Source organism: Hydra viridissima, unplaced genomic scaffold, assembly GCF_058129835.1.
Source record: "Hydra viridissima isolate aposymbiotic clone 2 unplaced genomic scaffold, HvirCarnegie_v1 scaffold_2, whole genome shotgun sequence".
In the NCBI taxonomy this organism is placed as follows: Eukaryota; Metazoa; Cnidaria; class Hydrozoa; order Anthoathecata; family Hydridae; genus Hydra; species Hydra viridissima.
Window position 1 is genome coordinate 17346708 of NW_028324301.1, and position 19330 is coordinate 17366037.

At 28.1% G+C, this 19330-nt stretch overlaps 2 protein-coding genes across 6 annotated transcripts in view; both read right to left on the bottom strand.

Moving 5' to 3' along the window:
• Positions 1-3249: 3249 nt before the first annotated feature.
• Positions 3250-16103, bottom strand: LOC145182296 (uncharacterized). 4 transcript variants are annotated; one of them, XM_090077129.1, is made up of 20 exons: positions 15874-16103; positions 15370-15512; positions 15125-15202; positions 14915-14996; positions 13315-13409; positions 13073-13210; positions 12652-12831; positions 12546-12573; positions 12032-12167; positions 11656-11762; positions 11291-11394; positions 11120-11192; positions 10953-11012; positions 9478-10599; positions 9279-9401; positions 9161-9180; positions 8427-8479; positions 4719-5189; positions 4079-4116; positions 3250-3869 (listed from the first exon to the last, which is right to left on the bottom strand). In XM_090077129.1, exons 1-20 carry the CDS (start codon positions 15995-15997, stop codon positions 3424-3426), a joined length of 3621 nt encoding a protein of 1206 aa, XP_089933255.1. In that variant the 5' UTR covers positions 15998-16103; the 3' UTR covers positions 3250-3423. The 4 variants fall into 4 exon arrangements, 2 of the variants coding, with proteins under 2 accessions (XP_089933255.1, XP_089933256.1); XR_016449426.1 differs by lacking the exon at positions 9161-9180 and having other exon boundaries at positions 8427-8494; XM_090077130.1 differs by lacking the exon at positions 4079-4116.
• A 578-nt stretch (positions 16104-16681) lies between these two features.
• The window catches only part of LOC145184400 (acetyl-CoA carboxylase-like), a 49447-nt gene continuing 46798 nt past the window's right edge, over positions 16682-19330 (bottom strand). For both annotated transcript variants that reach the window (XM_090077127.1, XM_090077128.1), the window contains 5 exons: positions 19026-19105; positions 18470-18645; positions 17881-17956; positions 17652-17782; positions 16682-17270 (listed from right to left, as the gene is read on the bottom strand). In XM_090077127.1, coding sequence (XP_089933253.1) covers positions 17120-17270; positions 17652-17782; positions 17881-17956; positions 18470-18645; positions 19026-19105 — 614 coding nt within the window. In that variant the 3' untranslated portion in view covers positions 16682-17119. The remainder of the gene's footprint in view (positions 17271-17651; positions 17783-17880; positions 17957-18469; positions 18646-19025; positions 19106-19330) is intronic.

Sequence of the window (19330 nt, forward strand, 5' to 3'; positions counted from 1 at the left end):
GCATGTAAATCAGGGCTGTGGAGTCGGTAAGCTGCTGTTCCGACTCCGACTCCGACTCCTTGATTTTATCATGGACCGACTCCGACTCCCGACTCCGACTCCTTCATAAGTAACCAATTTGTAACAACAAATAGTTGTTTGTTTTACTACAGTTATTTGTTTGTAACAACAAATAACTGTAGTAAAATTTTAACATTGGCTATTTCATCACTATGCTACAAATAATCCAACCACTTAGTGCTTTAAACAATATTTATAAGAAAACAATTTCTGAACAAACAACTTTTCTGAACTCTTGTTATGCAATAAACTCTTATGCAGTCGCTAATAACATTATGAATTTGTCAAAATTATGTTTGAAATATTGTCAGTTGGACAATATTTCAAACATGAAAGAACTTGTTCTTCTTTAAGTTCATATTCTTTAAGAATCTTTTCTACTAAGACCTGGAGAAATTCGCTGGTGTGATTAGTTTTGGCGTCTTTTACTGCCAATGTGTTGGTAACTGCTTCATTTTTTTCAAAAAAGAATTAAACATTTATTGCAAAATAGTTCACTCTGTTAAGAAACACAAAGCGTCCCTTAAGACATTAATTAAGTTCTTCTTTTTGTTTAACAGCTTCTTCAATCACTAATTTTCTAATATTTTCTCTCTCCAGAGAAACAAAGTTAATTGAATACTTACAGTCTTTCTGTTTGTGGAGCAACTCTTTGGTGCTTGGTGGTGGCACGCCTAGCTTTCTACTAAGAATACGTAGCACAGTGCGAGACAATTTAAGTCGGGAGTTAGGGGATCATGAAGTTATATAGTTTAAGGGAAGGTAGAGGAGAGCGCAAGGGAGGTGATACATGATTCTCAGTGATAAGCAGCAAAATACCCTATTGCTTATCACTGTTTTAAAGGCCTAAAAATAACATGTCAAACTCCTTGTCCTCCAGTTGTTGCAAACTACAATTCCCATTGTGTCTGGATATCCTACAGCTTTCAGACTATCCTGGGACTTGTAGTTTTGTGACATCTATAAAATCCTTATGAAAATTATGAAACTATGAAAGATTTTTTTTAAACCGGAGTCGTAGTCGGTACAATTTTTCCGACTCCGACTCCAGCCAAAATGAGCTCCGACTCCGACTCCACGACTCCGACTCCACAGCCCTGATGTAAATACAACCTTTAAAAAGGTAAAACAGATATCGTGTGCATACAAAATAAAATTTTTAATCCATTTAAAGGTACTTGCTGTAAAATATTTGTTTAAAAAGACATTTTACATAAATAGTTATTTTGTTAATTTTATAAGTTTGTAGTGTTAAATATTTATGTAAATCTAGAAATATATTGCATTTTGGTATTAGTTTTTCTTTATGTATTTCACACTAAAAATAAGTAAAATTTTCTACCTTAGCATTCAGGTTGCTTTTTAAAACTATACAAGTATTAAATGATCACAGCAGGTAAACCGATGTGATATTTTTCTAAACTCGTTTAAAACGTTCAGCTCAGATTCTCCTATCAGAAACTATTTCAAATTCTTATTTTTTATTATTACTTGTTATGCTCATCAAACAATTTTCCATTTTATACGATTTCATTTTATCCTTTTAAAGGTAGGTTGGAAAAACACACACTACTTAGAAATATAACCACACCTACTCTCAGGTGCTTAACACAAGAGGGGGTTATTTATTATTTTTTGGATTTTTTCCCATTCCCATTCCCAGACCCCCCACGATCCACGAAACGTCTATACTTATATTTATATGCATAAAGAACAGAAGGCAATCTATTTCGCGTTTTACCTATAATGGCGCTTGTTTTTAAAGAGGCTATTAGATTGTATTCATGCTATTATGCCTCCGTTATTATTGGTGGTGGAGTTACAGAGAATATAAAAATCAATAAAGCTGACATACAGTGTCCACTTGATGATAGAAATTAAAGGCGGAACCAAGAAAGACAGCACTATGAGAATATTAGTAGAGAGCTTTAATATATTGAAGATGGATCTAGCCGTTTCAAAACTCTTTGGGTTACGAACGCTTTAGATGGTAGTGAAGATTATTTGGCATCAAAAAGGATAATCGCATTAGTTGACAGTCATTTAAAAGAATTTCGGAATGAATTAATGAAAAAAGGGAACCCTAACTCAAACAACCACTTAGATTGGTAACCCCGCCGACAGGTATAAGCGCAAAAATCAGCAACTTGTTTTTTAGCATAAAATACACTTGTAAACCACCGGGGAAAAACCAGACGCCTAATCCCCCTTATTTTCTTCTTCCTATGTTAAATATTATTAAATATTGATCTGAATATGCAAACAAATTGAAAAATCACTTATATCACCAGTAAAGAGCGTTTAAAAATACTATATCCTATGGAGGTATAAGACACTTTCACACTTTAAAACCCTCATACCTCAAAACTTGCGAAATATGACGTCTGTTTTTTCCCCCAGTGGCCTTTACTTATCTTCTTTATTAACGCAAAATAGACTAGTTTTATAAGAATTTCTCACCTCTATGTTAAATAGGATCCAATCGCTTATATATTTTCAAAAAAAAAATCTCCTTTGCCTTAGTTATTAAGACTTCCTCTTGCCATTAAGCACCTGAGAATACTTAGAAACTACACCTACTAGAAAAATAACATAAAATTACACCAATATATTAATTCATAATGCATATACATTTAAACACTCGCATTTGAATATACATTATACACACATATAAATATATACATATACATATACACACACAACTCTATTCTACAATTTTTAAGTATGAATAGTTACTCATTTATTCCTCATAAATACTGAGTGAATATAAAAGTATAATATATTTTTTTTGTTTCTCATAAAAACTGAGCTTCATGAGAATTTTATTGGGCATTTAAGATGCCAGCTTATTTACCTTAATTTTTATGGTTACCAAGTTCTGTATACAGCTATGCCGTTGTTTAATCAGGCAGAGCATCAAGGTTTAGAATCTTGTTTCCAATAACAAAGCATTTAACTAAGGCTCCTTTCATTTAAAATGGCAATTAAGTTGAAGTCAGGAATGCACCATCTTTAAAACTTAACAAGATAATCATGTTTTTGTTAATACCCAAAATATCGGCAAATTATTACAAAAATTATTCACCTTAAATTGGACACACAATTTTCCCGTAGAGAGAAGAGGAAGATTCACTCCAGCAATTCCAACAGTACGGCTTAGTAAATCAAATACCATTAAAACCAGTAAAATTGTCTTAAATTTAATTTATTTAAACCCACGCTTAACTTTTCTTTAAAAAATATTTTTTGTTGGTTCCATTATACAACTTTTTGAAAACATAATACCAACGTCATAGTTTTACAAAATCTGTGAAAAGCCAACTAGATAAATATATATTTTTTGTCAATAAAAATTTGATAGTCTTACTTTTCTTCCAGCTTTGCAAATATTTTCGATAAAAACATTTTTGTAAAGGTGTCTATTTCCTCGTGCTTTAACTCTACGCCCCATAAGTCAAGGGATTTATATCTGGTGCAATTAGTTAAATTTACAGATTTTATTTCTTCAGATCTGAACGAGGAACTCTTGCATGCCTTACTATCTTTGGGTTGATAATTTACGGAAAGTACTGTATCACATGTAACTGAAGGAGTGTTTTGTTCAACTACTTGGTCAGACTTTTGTCGGTCTAATGTAACATTCAGTTCAAGAGGAAGTAGTTCAGTTCCTTGCATAGTTTCTTTTTTACGAGAGATCTCGCAATTATACTCGCATGCTTTATAGCCAGTACTCATTGAGCCATTTTGATATTTCTGAGTTGTTATGGATGGGTTCGACTCGATGCTTTGATTCTTCTTCATCATAGCTTCTGCAAAAAAAATAGATTTTCAATTAAAAAACTATATACCTAAAACATGTAGGACCAGAGATTTGTTGTGAAATATGAAAGTTAGGAAATATTTGAGAGAATAAAACAAATCTGTATTAAAAAAAGGAACTTAAATTTCAAAATTATACTTAAAAAAAGGTGCGTTTCCAATTTTAATACTGAATAACTGTTAAAAGGTAAAACTTTACCTTTGTCGAACGTTGATGGAATCTCGATCCTTTTTTGCCTGGTAGAGAACAAAGTGAGTAAAATAAAAACGTTATCATCGATAACGGTAATCGCGATATCGTTATAACAATAATAATCATAACGATATCGATACCGTTAAAGTAGTTCATACTTTGTCCTCTACCATACACAATATTTAGAACAAACGTTAACTGAAGCTTTTTTTAGCATTTTATTTGCAGCTAATTTATTTGAGAATATTTCATTTTGTCGACGTTCTGACAAAAATCACTAAGTTCAAAACAACAACTGAATTTCAAAAACGATAATTTAATGTTAACTACATAAGTTAACAATGTAGATAATGATACAGTTAATGGTATACGTATTCTTATCGTCTATGAACGTGGAGTAAATCACCAAATATACGATACAGGCATACGTATTTTAAGATAGAATTATACGTATTTTATCGCATTTCGGTGATACGCGGAGCGAGTGAAGTAAATAAAGCCGACGACTTTTACGCATTTTTGGCATATTTCATTTAAACCAAAAATGCTTCATTGCAAAAACAGGAGTCAATGAATTTTGTGAGAACGTCAACGATATCGTGCATATGAGAACTAGTAACTACTTAAGTGTCAAGCGTTAACTTACTTTAATCCAATTTGTGAAATTGTTTTTCCGCACTGAAAATCGACCCCTTCTTCTGATTTGTTAATACTTTTAAACATTCCAAGATCACGATCAATAATACGAGGTGGTTTATAGGAACTTTCAACGGAAATCGATTTATTTGATCTTTTACTGTCCTTTTCGGAACTCTTGGTGGAGCTCTCTCTCTTTAAACAACGCGAAAAATTTCTTTCATATTCATACTTCTGCCGAGGACTTCGTGACCTACTCCTATCCCTACTTGTTAAAGTTGTTGCCTTGCCAAACTTGTTCAAATGAAGGTCTTGAAAATACTTTTTAGATCGATATCGTGGATGCCTTAAATCTTTCTTTCTTGGGTCATTATCAAAGGAAGTATATGAACTAGATTGTCTATATTCTTTAAATCTTTGTGAACTGCAGTCGTCCCATTTTTCTTCAAACATTTTTGACGAAAAGTTATCTTTTTTTGAACTGTAAATAAATTTAAATATTTTCTCAAACTGTTAAATTGGTTTGAGGGAGAAAAAAAAAACTAATACGAAAATTGATAATAAAAAGATGGGTAACAACCATTTTTAGAAATTTCATTGTGTTTGTAATTATAAGGTATCATGCGACATTTTTTTTAATTCGCAATTTGCGAATTAAAAAATAAATTTTCATTCAAAATTAATATTTTGAATGAAAATTTCGATTAAAAAAACTTTCGAAAAAAATCATCAATTCCCGACAAGGTTAACTGGCACCATCAAACAAAAAAAGTTGAGTAACAACGGGTTACCAACCCAAAATTTTTGATAGAATGCTTATTGATTGTCACGTTTTGTTGTATTAAGTAATTTATAATATGATATTGGATCTTTGTACATAACATAATAAAGTTAAAATCAAAAGTTCTTAAAAAACGTAGAACAATGCGAATAAGCAATAGCGAATTTTAGGACAGCAATAATCAATTTCGTAGAAATAGCATTTCCAAGTGCAAAGATATCAGGCTGTACAAGAACCTTCATCCTAAGTCAAGATATTAAAAGTTGCAATTACATTCATACCATACTTTTTGATAAAAGAACTACTGTAGTAGTTCCCCTCCCACCACCCACCCCAAAAAAGTGCAAAATCGCAGCCATAAATTTTTACTGAGAAAGTACTAATGCTTTTTTTTCACTATTAACTTTCGAACCAATATAACAATATTAGACTTTACTGACAATACTACAGTAATACAACATTTTTAAACTTAAAACTGCCTTAAAAAATAACTAAAACTTATTTTCTCATAAAAATAGTAGCTCTATACTGTTATTTGACAAAGTCTAAGCTTCTGAAAAATTGTTTCTTTTTTTTTTAAAAAAAAACAAACCGAAAAAAATGAAAATCGTTTATTAACGTTAGTCGTTTGGTTGAACTCTCTGGAGTTTTTTTGATTTCATAAGAAATTACAAGAATTAAAAAGAAATGTTTTCATAATTCAAACGATGTTTTCATAATTCACTGTCAAAGTGATAAATGAAAAATATAACTTTATGCCACTCTTTTTTTGGAAAGGTTTAATTATTTTTGGAAATATTTAAATTTTTTGATTATATGAATTAAAAAATTTTCTTAGAGCGTTTTTTGAAAAAATTCGAAACTTTTGTATAACAAACTCCAAACTTTTTGCGAAATTTTCGAACTTTATTCGAAATTTTCAGTTCGAAAATTTGATAGCACGTCGTTTTAAATCGCATAAGTAATATTATCCGGAAGGGATTACAATATCTTAAAACTTATGCTTATTCAACCTGATGAGACTTGGCGTCACAATATTGGGTCCTGTGTTCATGTAAAAATATTGAATATACTAACTCGAAAATATGCTTCAAAGGAGCAATTGGTTGACAATCAGAAAAATCTTTTTCAATAGACTATGAAGAGTACGATAATTGTGAAAGATAAAGTGTAGATTGGACAAAAGATAGTGCTAAATCCTATGTGGTGGTTGTAAACCTCGAACAATTTCTTTTGCATGGATACTTTGTTTTTCAAGCTAGAACTTCATGATATTGCTTCCTACTTTGCTATTAGCTATTGATAAGTTTAAATTATCTATTTGCTAATATTATGTAGCTATATTGAAGTTTAAAGGAATAAAATCAGATTGAATCTGAGGATGTTGCAATCTTTTCTCTAAAACGTAAATCTACATTAACAAAATAAAACCATGTTTAAAAAAAATAAGTCTTATGTAAATAATTCAAATACAGTAGAACTCACCAATGCAGAACGTATTTAGGTTTCTTAAAATATGGCAATGTCTCTCCTAACTTACACTATCATTTATTATTTTAACAGCCTTAAAAAAAAACCCGAAATTTATAGTTGACAGATAAAAATGTTAATGAAATATTCTCATTCCAAATGCTTATTCTTGCTCTTGTTTTGATGATAAAACATTAACATCTGTTTACTTTTTAACTCTTTGTTCAGAGAGATTGGTCCATTGTCTTTTATTCAAAATATTGTCCATCGTTAGCTATAACCTTCTTTTAGGTAGCATAAGGATTCCGCGTTGAAAATATCTTTGGTGATCCAAGTATCGATTCAAGTAAAGTGTTACTCGGCCAGGCCATAAGTCATCAACCGGAATTAGGGTACTCGGAAGGAACAATTGCTGTTGGTAACGTTCCCCATTAATGGTTTCGTTAAGCTGAAGTAGCTCATAGTAGTTCACACCAAAATTCATCTAGCCAGATAGACAGCATTAGCTTCTTGCCATGAAATTCTTCGGTTCTGCCGAGGAAGTTGATGCATGGCCTCATTTATCCTACGATTTTCTGCACTTTGGGTTTTTGTAGTAAATCCACTTTTCGTTCCCCGTTACGATTCGATGCAAAAAAAAAAAACTCTTCTGAGTTTGCCTATGGAGCATTTGTTCAAACGTGAAAAGACAGCGTTCGACGTTTTTTACCCAATTTTCTTGATTTATATCATACCTATGGTCTTGTGACGGTTTGAAACCGCTTGCTTAGTCATTCGCAAGGTTTGATCAAGCTCCTCTTGAGTGTGGTATGAATCTTAGTACGATAACACCTCCAACTCAACGTCTTCAAACTTTACTGGTTTCCTTTTGTTTTTTTTATCGCTGGTGTCAAAATTGCCACTTTTAAAACACCAAAAACAGTACTCACATGTTTATTATTGATAGAGTATGTTACCCAGCATGCTTCACACAACAACCAATGTCTATCAGCTGCACTTTTCTTCAAATTAAAACAAAAAAGCAGCACTTCTCGTAAATTTTGTTTTGTTGGCGTAAAGGTTGACATGGTTAGAGCACAAAGAAAGTTATTTATGTTATTGTTATTTACACTTCGGCAACATGACACATACTGATTTTTAGTGGAAAATGATGACGCTTCAACAAGAATATAGCTACAAGATGGTCCGATGCGATTTAACGCTACACCATTTTTTGTAAATCCCTCAACCTTATACGTACGCATACTATCTCTCAAACTTAGCGTACCCCCAATAGACAGGGTTATGCAAATTCGCTTGTTAATCACCCATATCATCTTAAATGCTTTATACTCAGTAACTAAAGTTTCTTATGTACTTAAAATGATAATCGTTTAACTGACAACTAGAACTTAAAGCTAACAAGATATAAATAAAATTTATAGTTGAAATAAGCAAAAATAAACCAGGTAGAAACTAAAAATGTACCTCTGATTAAAATTGGCGCTATTGTTTAACCCCCTTGCATAAGTTGTAGGGTTCTAGAAATATTATTTCTAACATTAACAATAATAATAGTAATAATAATAATAATAATAATAATAATAATAATAATAATAATAATAATAATAATAATAATAATAATAATAATAATAATAATAATAATAATAATAATAGCAATAATAATAATAATAATAATAATAATAATAATAATAATAATAATAATAATAATAGCAATAATAATAATAATAATAATAATAATAATAATAATAATAATAATAATAATAATAATAATAATAATAATAATAATAATAATAATAATAATAGCAATAATAATAATAATAATAATAATAATAATAATAATAATAATAATAATAATAATAATAATAATAATAATAATGATAATAATAATAATAATAGCAATAATAATAATAATAATAATAATAATAATAATAATAATAATAATAATAATAATAATAATAATAATAATAATAATAATAATAATAATAATAATAATAATAGCAATAATAATAATAATAATAATAATAATAATAATAATAGCAATAATAATAATAATAATAATAATAATAATAATAATAATAATAATAATAATAATAATAATAATAATAATAATAATAATAATAATAATAATAATTTACTGAAAATGAAATTAACTAGTAAAATTATGAGAAGTGAAATTAATATCAGTTTTAAGTGATTACCTGAAACAATACTGAAGAATCTAAATGGAAAGAAAAAAAATTAAATGCACAGATTGCAAAATATTTACTGCAAAAAAGAAGTTAAGAAATACTATTCATATACTTTTTAAAGACTTACTTTCATTTGCGAATGGCTTTTGAACTTCTTTATTGGATTCAGTAACAGCATTTTGAGAATCATTTGAAGTGATAGTGGGGAGAAAACTTGAACCAATTTCTTTAATAGCCTGATTGGTAACTTCTACCCAGTAAATAGAAAAGAAATTAATATTTTAGTAAAAAATAACAAAATTTTCAGAAGAAGAGTAGAAGCCAACCTGTTTTATTTAATTGAATTTCTTCCTCAGATTCTGCAACATATTCGTCAACTACACTCATTTCAAGCAACGGAATATCACTATCGTTTTCTTTCATATTGTTTCTACAGACAAACGATTCTGGATTATTGCTCAGGTTAATTTGAAAATCAATTTTGTTTACATTATCGATATTAAGTCTCTCAGCCTCATCACTTTTCTCATTGTTCAAAAAGTGAGTTTCGAGTTTATCATTGTTACTTATGGGAATTTGATAATCAATTATCTGATTTGATATTTTTGATTTGCTTGAATGGTCTTGATTATTAATTAACAATTTCTGATTTGGAAAATCATTTTGAGAGACTTTACAACTTGAATGAAAACAGCTCTGTTGTACATTTTCTGTATTACGATCAGCCTGATGTACAGGTTGGTCCTGTACACAAGTTGGTACATGCTCAGTTCTTACATTTTTTACTTGATCTGTTGACAACAGCTTATCTGAATCGTTTTGAAAATCTGTAAAAGAGATATTTTCAGAGTCGTCATTTTCAAAATCTTCACTCATTTTAAATCCTTTAAACAGCTTGGGTTTAAATTTAAAGTGTTCTTTACACAATGGATCTTCACAACACGCTACTGAAACATCATCAACATCTAGTATAAGATCATCACTACATATAGAATCATTATCATTGGTTGCAAGCCCATCACTATTATTTAGTGAGCATTTAAGATTTGAAGGAGAATTTTGGACAAGTGTAATATTAGAAGACAAACTTCTGAGACATGAACTTTCAAGTGCGCATGTTTGAATCCCATTTTTTAAAATTAAGTCATTCTTTGTTAAATTTAAATTTGAGATTGCACAAGAATCTACAACACTTTTGTCACATTTTGAAAATGTTACATCTTCTTTTCTCTTCAGTTTATCATTAGCTTTAGTAATAAGTGTTAATAAACGTAAAATTTTTATACGATCTTCTGGCTTATATGACCATTGAAGGTTATTACTAATTGTTGCATTTGGTAGACCAAGTCGGAGTTTTAATTCTTCATTCTCATTTGCTCTGTCCCGTAAAACTGCAGCACTTTGTTTAACAAAATACTCGTATTCAGTTTTTCCTGCAGTTTGTTTCGCTTTTAAAAAAATTCATTTGAAATATTAAATCATAAAACAGAAATAAACCTGCAGTTAAACAAAAAAAAAGCAGAAATTCTAATTGAATTATGCTAAGCTCGCATTGTATTATTCATTTTAAAAGCCAAACAAGCTCCCTTAAGATATAAAAGATTTAACACAAACGTTCAACAACAAAGTGTCATGGCACTGAGCTTTTAACTTAGTTTAAAGGAAAAGTCTTTTTTTCTTTTTTCTAATTTAAAATATTATTTATTTACATCATGAATGGAAATTTTTTTTTTCCTAATATTTTAATTCTTAATGCTTTTTAATTAAGATTTAAAATTAAAAAAATTAACAAGAAAATTACCTGGTTTGTAATGCATAAAGAGACAATGAAGAGCTGCAGGATAAGAAGGACTTGTAATTCCTAAAAATATTTTTCAATGTTATACAAAGAAATTTACAAGTTATTGAAAATTTAAAAAAAAAAAAATATAACTAAAAAGTTATTAAAGTTTAAAAAAAAAAACTAACCTAGTAAATCAGTGAAATCACAAGAGGGTAGAATGTAAAGTTTCATCCCTGAGTTAAATGTACACACACCAGCCTAAATTTAAAATAAAAACATAAATTGTTATAAATACTACACTGAAGTTTTTCGGCAAATCTTCAAAGAAGACATTTGAAATAATAAAAGTAAAACACCTCTCTCTTTTTTTGGAGCTGTTTATGAAATCTGTCTAATTTGTTTTCATAATGATCACAAGCGTAAAGTTCAGTGTGGAGAAAATGAAAGTCTTCAACAAGTGCTATAAATTAAAACTTTTTCATAACTGATCAACTTCTAGGATTGTACTTGTAAAAACACACAGAAACAAAATTTAAAAAAACACAAATCAAACTGATCAAATTTGTCTAAATCAATTTATAATATGTTTTGGAATTAGACAACATGCTTACTTAAAAGACAAAGAAACAATGATAAATGAAAAAGTAGGTGGAAGCAAAGTTTGCAGTTGCTTCTAATATTATCTAAATTTAAAACTTAGTCATTAGTCAGGAAGACATACAAGTTGGTTGTTGACTTTCACATGGTTTTTTGCGAAATATTCGCGCTGGTAATATACAAGCCAACTTTTCAAATGCAATCTTTTGGGAAATACATAGATTTGCAGACCTTAAAGCAAAAATTGCACCATGTAACTTATTATATATGTAAACGTACATATATACATACATATATATACATACATACATACATATATATATATATATATATATATATATATATATATATATATATATATATATATATATATATATATATATATATATATATATATATATATATATATAAGGAAACACTTCTTCATATCAAAAAATATACAAATTTATATTAAAAATCACTCTATAAATTTATATTAAAAATTCACATAAAGATCATACGCAGGTAATGGAGACATTGGCGATAGCTTTTCATTATACATTCCCAGTCGCACATCAGCAAGAAAGTGTTCTTTTAAGTAAAAACTACCAGACCAGACATACTTGAAATGCTTAAGGTAGTGTTCATGAGGGTTCTCTTTAAAAAAAGTAAAAAACTTAAGTTTAAATATGGCTTTAATCTTCTCAGTCTTTAATGATAAAACATTGAAAACATTGATAATACATTTAAAATATTATGCAGGTAAATTATAAGCATATTTTTATCCATTAAAAGCAGATAATTTGCAGGCTTTGGTAATAACTTTTCAAAAATTTAATAAAATATCAGAGACTTTTTTAGAGTATATAACATTCTTAAAGAGATTTAGATTTTCTTTTTAAGACAAAACTACCATATATAGTTTACAAAAATGCTAGAAAAAAGAAAACCAATAAATTACAGTTCACAATAATGTTTTATCAAATATGCTATAATAAAAAAAGATTTAATAGATTTAAAGATTTAACTGTTTACCAGCAGGTTGACTATCAGAAGCAAGAGGCTAAAAAAAAAAAAAGTGATGAGAAGTAAAAATTTGAAAAACATTTTTAAAATAATTTCATAAATAATTTAAAAATACCTTAGCAAGATTTGTTTCACTACGCCCATGTCTCAAAGGAGGCAAAACAGATGCTCTCATTTTTCGTTTTGCTTCAAATGTAAAAACTGCATATGGTAAACATTGGCGGGGACGCTTTGAGTAAATAGCTGCATCATCATCAACACTAATATTGTCCAAATTTATTTCATAAAAATAAATCTAATAGCAAAAAAAAGATAATGAAAGTAATTAGGCATTGAAACATATCTATCAAGCTTCATTTTATATACTTTTAGTAGAAATTAAACAAATGGTACATGTTCCAAACTTTTTAACTTTTTTAATGAAATATAATCTAATTGTAGAACTACTAATGCTATTAGATTATTATTTATGCTAACAAAATAAAACATAAGACATTTTTTAACAAAGATCTAAAACATCAACAAAAACAATCAACCTGAGAAGAATCAAATATTTCAGACAAGATTCTCTTTTTCCCTCTTTGAAAACTCTTAGAAATATGGGCATCAAAGTCAGGAGTTGGTTCAAGTTTGTCTTCACTGCTTTTCTGCTCATCTACTAATCGCAGACGACCCTTTTTTTAAAAATATTCATAAATAAATTTAAAATAATAAAAAAATAACAAAAAAGAAAATATCAAAATAACCTGTGAAAACACTTAAATGAAAATAAACATACCATCAATACTTTGAAGACAATAATTGTACATTGTGAAAAATCATCAATAGCTGCTCTACGATTAATAATATCTGCACAGCGACTTAAGTATACACCTAACAGCAAGAAGAAATTTTAAAGCAAATACTATGAAAACTTCATTTATTGTAAATAGTATATATAAACAACTTAATAAATTAAACCAGACTTTAAAATTAAGGTAAAATAGATTTTACTTAAAAAAAAAATTAAAATGAAGTTATTTTTATCAAATAATAATAATAATAATAACAATAATAACAAATACATTTTTTCAGCAACAACAGGTAACACAATAGAAAAACTATAAAAAGACATTATGGATGTATAAAAGCAACAAGTTTCATTTAAGTTTTATGAAGTAGAAATCATGCATTAAAAATGTACTCTTTGTAACAACACAGACATTTAAAAAGATAAAAGCTGTATCTTTTTTGATTTTTAAAATGTATTACTTTTTTTTCATTTAGGTTGAAAATTTAAATACCATTTAGATTTTTAAAATTTTGAAATTTTAGTTCTTTCATTTTTTGAAGAAAATTCTTCAAGGCTAGTAATACTCATTAACATTGACAAGCTTCTATGTAGCTTTTTTACATGTGCAACTTTTTTTTTGACCATCAACAAACACTGATTTTTGATTGCAAACTTTTTAAGATTCCTTATGGTTCAATAAATTCTTTTTAACAGTAGCTACAACTTTCTTTGCATCAAATTATGAGTTTTAACAAACTTTTTCATATTTGTTATTAAAGTCAGTTTTAATGATGCAAAAGTGAGGTAAAAAAACAAAGTTTTTTTCATAATTGAAGTAGTTTCATTACTCCTTTCAGAAACTAGTTTAAAAATGTCCTTAATTAGCATACTTTAAACTATGGTTTAAAAAGATCAATTGATGTCAGGAAATTTTACTTATAAACTTTTTTATAACACTTTTAAACAAAGATTCAATACCAGAATATTGAAAAAAAAAAAAAAAAAATTCAATAGTAGAACTGTTATTAGAGGAAATATGCACAAGGAAATATGTTTTAAATACATTTAGAGTTAAATATATTTTTGAAGGATGATTTGCTACTGGAGTTTTTAAAAAAGCAGAACAAGTTAGGAATGGTAGCAACTTTTAAATTTAACTGAGGTAGAACATGCAATAAAATAGGTGCAATTGTATTTAGTTGCAAAAAAAGTCATTTGATTGGATATTCAACTTACAGTTTAAAGCTACTACCCCACTTTACTAAGAAAAATGCAAATTCACATTACAAATTCACATTAATAAAGTTTGTGTCAAACTCTGTGAATACAACTAAATACTTTGAATTGTAAATGAAGCTGAATAATTTTCTAATAGTTATTATCAAATTAGTAGTGATCGAAGTATTAGTCTACCAAGAAGCATAGTATAAGCTTTCAAAGCTCTTGAAAACTAAAAATTAGATTTGGAGTTAGCTTATGAACATTACTTTACAAATGATTGATAAATAGCAACCTTAAAAAGAGACTATTAAATCTTCTATATAGATAGATAAAAAAGAGAGAGTAGCATGTTCTCTATAACTAAACATTAAAGCTTTAAAATTACCATATCTATGATCACCAATCAATCCTGTAGAGGAGTTATGAACAGTTAGAGTTGATAGACCACTTTCACACAAATGTTTGCACTAAAAATAACAATAAAAACAAAATGAATAAAATGATAAAGCTACTAATCTAACAAACAATAATAAATAATAGAAAATAAACTAATTTTATTTAAAAAAAGACTTTTTAACTTGATTTAACCATTTACCTCCTCTTTATTATTCAAATGCAAAAAAGCATATCCAGTTTTTATATCTTTCCCCATCTCCTTTCTTTTTGCTTTGAACTGTAACAAAGAATGTTTTTTAAAAAAATGTGAAGGCTCAAATATAAATAATCCCTTTCAGTTTTCATAAAATCAATATCATATTTAAAAAAAATCTACTTTATATCTACATAAAATCCAGAAATTATTCCTGAAAGTCATCGTACTTTTTTCATTAAAAAACACACCTCATCTTCCAACTTGTCATTATTAACTAAGTCACAACACTTAAACTCAAATGTATAAGATTGAGGACTCCATAAAGAATTGTAAAATGCATTTATCACTTCTTTGCACTCACGACTATCCAGAGGTATTGATTGCAGAAGTTCTGTAACAAAAAATAACTTTCCATTTTAGATTTTTTAATCAGGGTGAACGAAGGGCAGCTTGGATTATATTCGGCAGAGTTATGTATATCTGAATTTGGAAGCTTTTGTGTATTAAAAAAAAACTAATCAAGCAAATTGATCATAGATAAAAAAAAAAAACACAAAAAAGAAAAAAAAAAAAAAAGAAAAGAAAACATTTTATATCAACCAAATTAAAACATTCATAATTATTCTTGATACAGATAAAATATCTAAATAATCTAAAGCTTAACTAATAAAATCTTTATTCATTAAATAAAAACATTTTTTTACCTAAAATTTTAGAAAATAACAAAGTTCATAATTTCAATAAAGAAAAACCTTTTATCCCTATTCTTTTTGGAATAGTGAAGGAATTCATTGAGGGCGGAGGTGAGCATCTTGGTGGAGGGGAACCACAAGAATTCTTTTGTTTCATTGGCTCTTCATCTTCATTACAAATCATATTAATTTTTATTTTCACAAAATCATTTAAAAATCTATCTCATTTTGTTTCCAGACATTCCTTCTAAATTTCTTTGACTGGATGACCAAAAAATAAAATAAATTTTTTTAGCATCATTTGAATGTTGTTCATGATTGAAGACACAATTATAAAGTTGTTATAAGAAGCTGTTTAAATAATAACTGTTATAGAACTTAAGAAACTCAAACTATATGTAAATTATTTCATGTAAACCAACTATTCTATTTATTTCTTACAAAAAAAAACTGTATTGTGTGATATTTTTTGTACATAAAATACATGTAAAATACAAGCATCAACAAAAATACTGAAAAAATTATTACAACTTGCGGGAAAAGTTAATTCAAATATAACCTAAGTTTGGCAAAAAGAACCTGCAAACAAAATGTAGAAAACTCAATAGGAAATTACCAGAGATTATACAGTTTGAGAAAATTACTAAACAAAGCTAAAAATAAAATTTTACAGGAAAAAATATATATAATAATCTGCCAACAACAACTTTTGATCAGATATTTGTTAAATTCCCTAAAATCTCAAATAAAATTAAGTTTATTTAAAAAAATATTATAAAATAATATTAGAAAAACCTTCTTTAGTTCAATGGCAAAGTAAACTCTTCAGGAACATAAAACTGGATAAAATCTATAAAAGCAATAAAAATTTCAATCAAATTTCATAAAATTTCCTAAATACAATATGGAAGCACCAAAGTTTCAGCAGCAATATGGAAGCACCAAAGTTTCAGCAGCAATATGGAAGCACCAAAGTTTCAGCAGCAATATGGAAGCACCTAAGTTTCAGCAGCAATATGGAAGCACCAAAGTTTCAGCAGCAATATGGAAGCACCAAAGTTTCAGCAGCAATATGGAAGCACCAAAGTTTCAGCAGCAATATGGAAGCACCAAAGTTTCAGCAGCAATATGGAAGCACCAAAGTTTCAGCAGCAATATGGAAGCACCTAAGTTTCAGCAGCAATATGGAAGCACCAAAGTTTCAGCAGCAATATGGAAGCACCAAAGTTTCAGCAGCAATATGGAAGCACCTAAGTTTCAGCAGCAATATGGAAGCACCTAAGTTTCAGCAGCAATATGGAAGCACCTAAGTTTCAGCAGCAAAAGAACTTTCTTCATTACTCTGGCTGTTCAGAACATCCAAAACACGTGACAGTTCATTTCGCTTAGCATGATTGAACTGCTGAGTAATATGAACAATTGTATCCATTGCAATATCAGGGTTGTTGTCAAGAATGCTAAAAGAAAACCTATCAAGTTGAATGGAAAATATTCTGTACTTAACATTCTAACAATCTACTTACTTAAATCTTTTAGAAGAACATTCTGATCACTTACAAAACTTGATGACAAAAGAACATTTGAAGTAACATTGCCAACTGTTCTTCTGTCATCAGTGGGAACACCTCAAGAAAGTCCTAATTACAGAGAGGTTTACAATACTTAAGTAAGAAATAAACTTTTATTACAAGTAATTTTCATCATTCAACCTTAAGGATGAATAAAACTTTTTGGTTTCTGTTTTCTATTTGCATTACCAAAATAATAGTAATCACAAAGCAGGGAAAAATGTATTTATTTTATCAAACTGTTTTTAAATAAAAACTAATTGTAATTACAGCTTTATATTTTTCAGTGCAACATCACGCTTTAACCACTTAGCATACTCATTGATGACAGAACCTTGGTTTTTTGCCAGATCAAGTTCAATCCATTTAGTAACAAACTCATTATCTTCCCACAAGTATGACTAAAAATATATCTGAGATTTTGAATCTTTATAATATGAAAACTTATTCACTAATATGAAATAACATAAAAACATAATGTGCAATAACAAAATTTTACTTTTACTGATCCATTTTCTTCTAGAAATAATCTTTGGATTACTGTCTCTACATGTGCTTTTGTTAATTCATTGATACTGAATAAAGTAAAAAATACAGACATTTTTATGTACAAATTAAAGATAAAATGAAAACAAATAAAAAATATTTCTCAGCTTCTCATAAATTTGTGATGGTAAACAATAGATATCTTTGTAGATAACAAATGCTTTTTCTTAACTCAACAACACAAAAAAAACCAAAACTACCATAGGTTGCACTTATAAATATGCAAAATTAAACAACTAAAGTGTACTAAGCAGTAGGTATAAATTGTTAACCAGTTTATAAAATAGTAGAAAAGATGTATACAAAAACAATTGCCGACATTCCTTGACGCATTTGCTGCTTGATTCTATTTTTTTAAATAGAGTTTATATTGATTATGAACATTACTTAACATTTGATGATTTGAATATTTTGACAAACTTGTTTAAACTTTTCTATTTTATACAGAGTTAACTTACATTATGGATAATTTATACAGAGTTATATCAAAAATACTTTTCAAATAAAAATCAGGTTTAAGAAGAGTCACAAACAAAATTTACCAATCAGCCCCTATTTGTTCAGCTAAGATTCTTTGAATTCTTTGTTGGAGTAAAAGTCTCTTAAGTCTCCAGTAAAAAAAAATGCGTACAGTTTCCCATTTTAAAACACCATGTATAACTCCTTTCTCATGCATTCTTCCTGCTGTGTCATGAAGATCAGCAAAGGTTAATGCAATCTTAAAACAAATAACAAAATTTCAGTAACACATAAAATATGAATATTTTAATTTTAATAAATTTTATGAGAGTTCAAATAAAATAAAATTTTAAAAATTAAATAAAAAACTAAATAAAAGTTACTTGCACTTATTTCAGAGTCAATTAATCTTTTAATTTCAGTAAAATATCACATTACTCAAACTTGACTCTGAATAGATTTATCTTTTGCCTTGTTATGCTAACTACTTCACTGACAGTGAACAATACTTTTCATATTCAAGTAAATTTTCTTTTCATTAGGATTTTATGATTATTTTCAAAAATTGAGGATATTATTAAAATCTTAATGAAAAGAAATTAAAAAAAAAACAAAAGTAGTATCATACAAATTAAATACCTTTTGATAAACAGGCTTCAGTTCTTTCCTACGCTCACTTAATTTTTCTTCCAATAATTTTCTCTCAGCAATAGGCAAATCTTTAAAAAAGCAAATCTTAGTAACTTTAAACTTATGAACTTTTTAAAGATTATTTGAAATATTTGTAAAATCTTTAATTCTGCCTTTATTAACACATTGTATCCGGGACATGTACTAGAACATTTTCTGATGATTGATATTTGAGTGCGGGACATTTACTAGTAAGTTTTCTAAAGATTGATACTTGAGTGTGGGTCACATGCTAGTATGGCTTAGTGTAACAA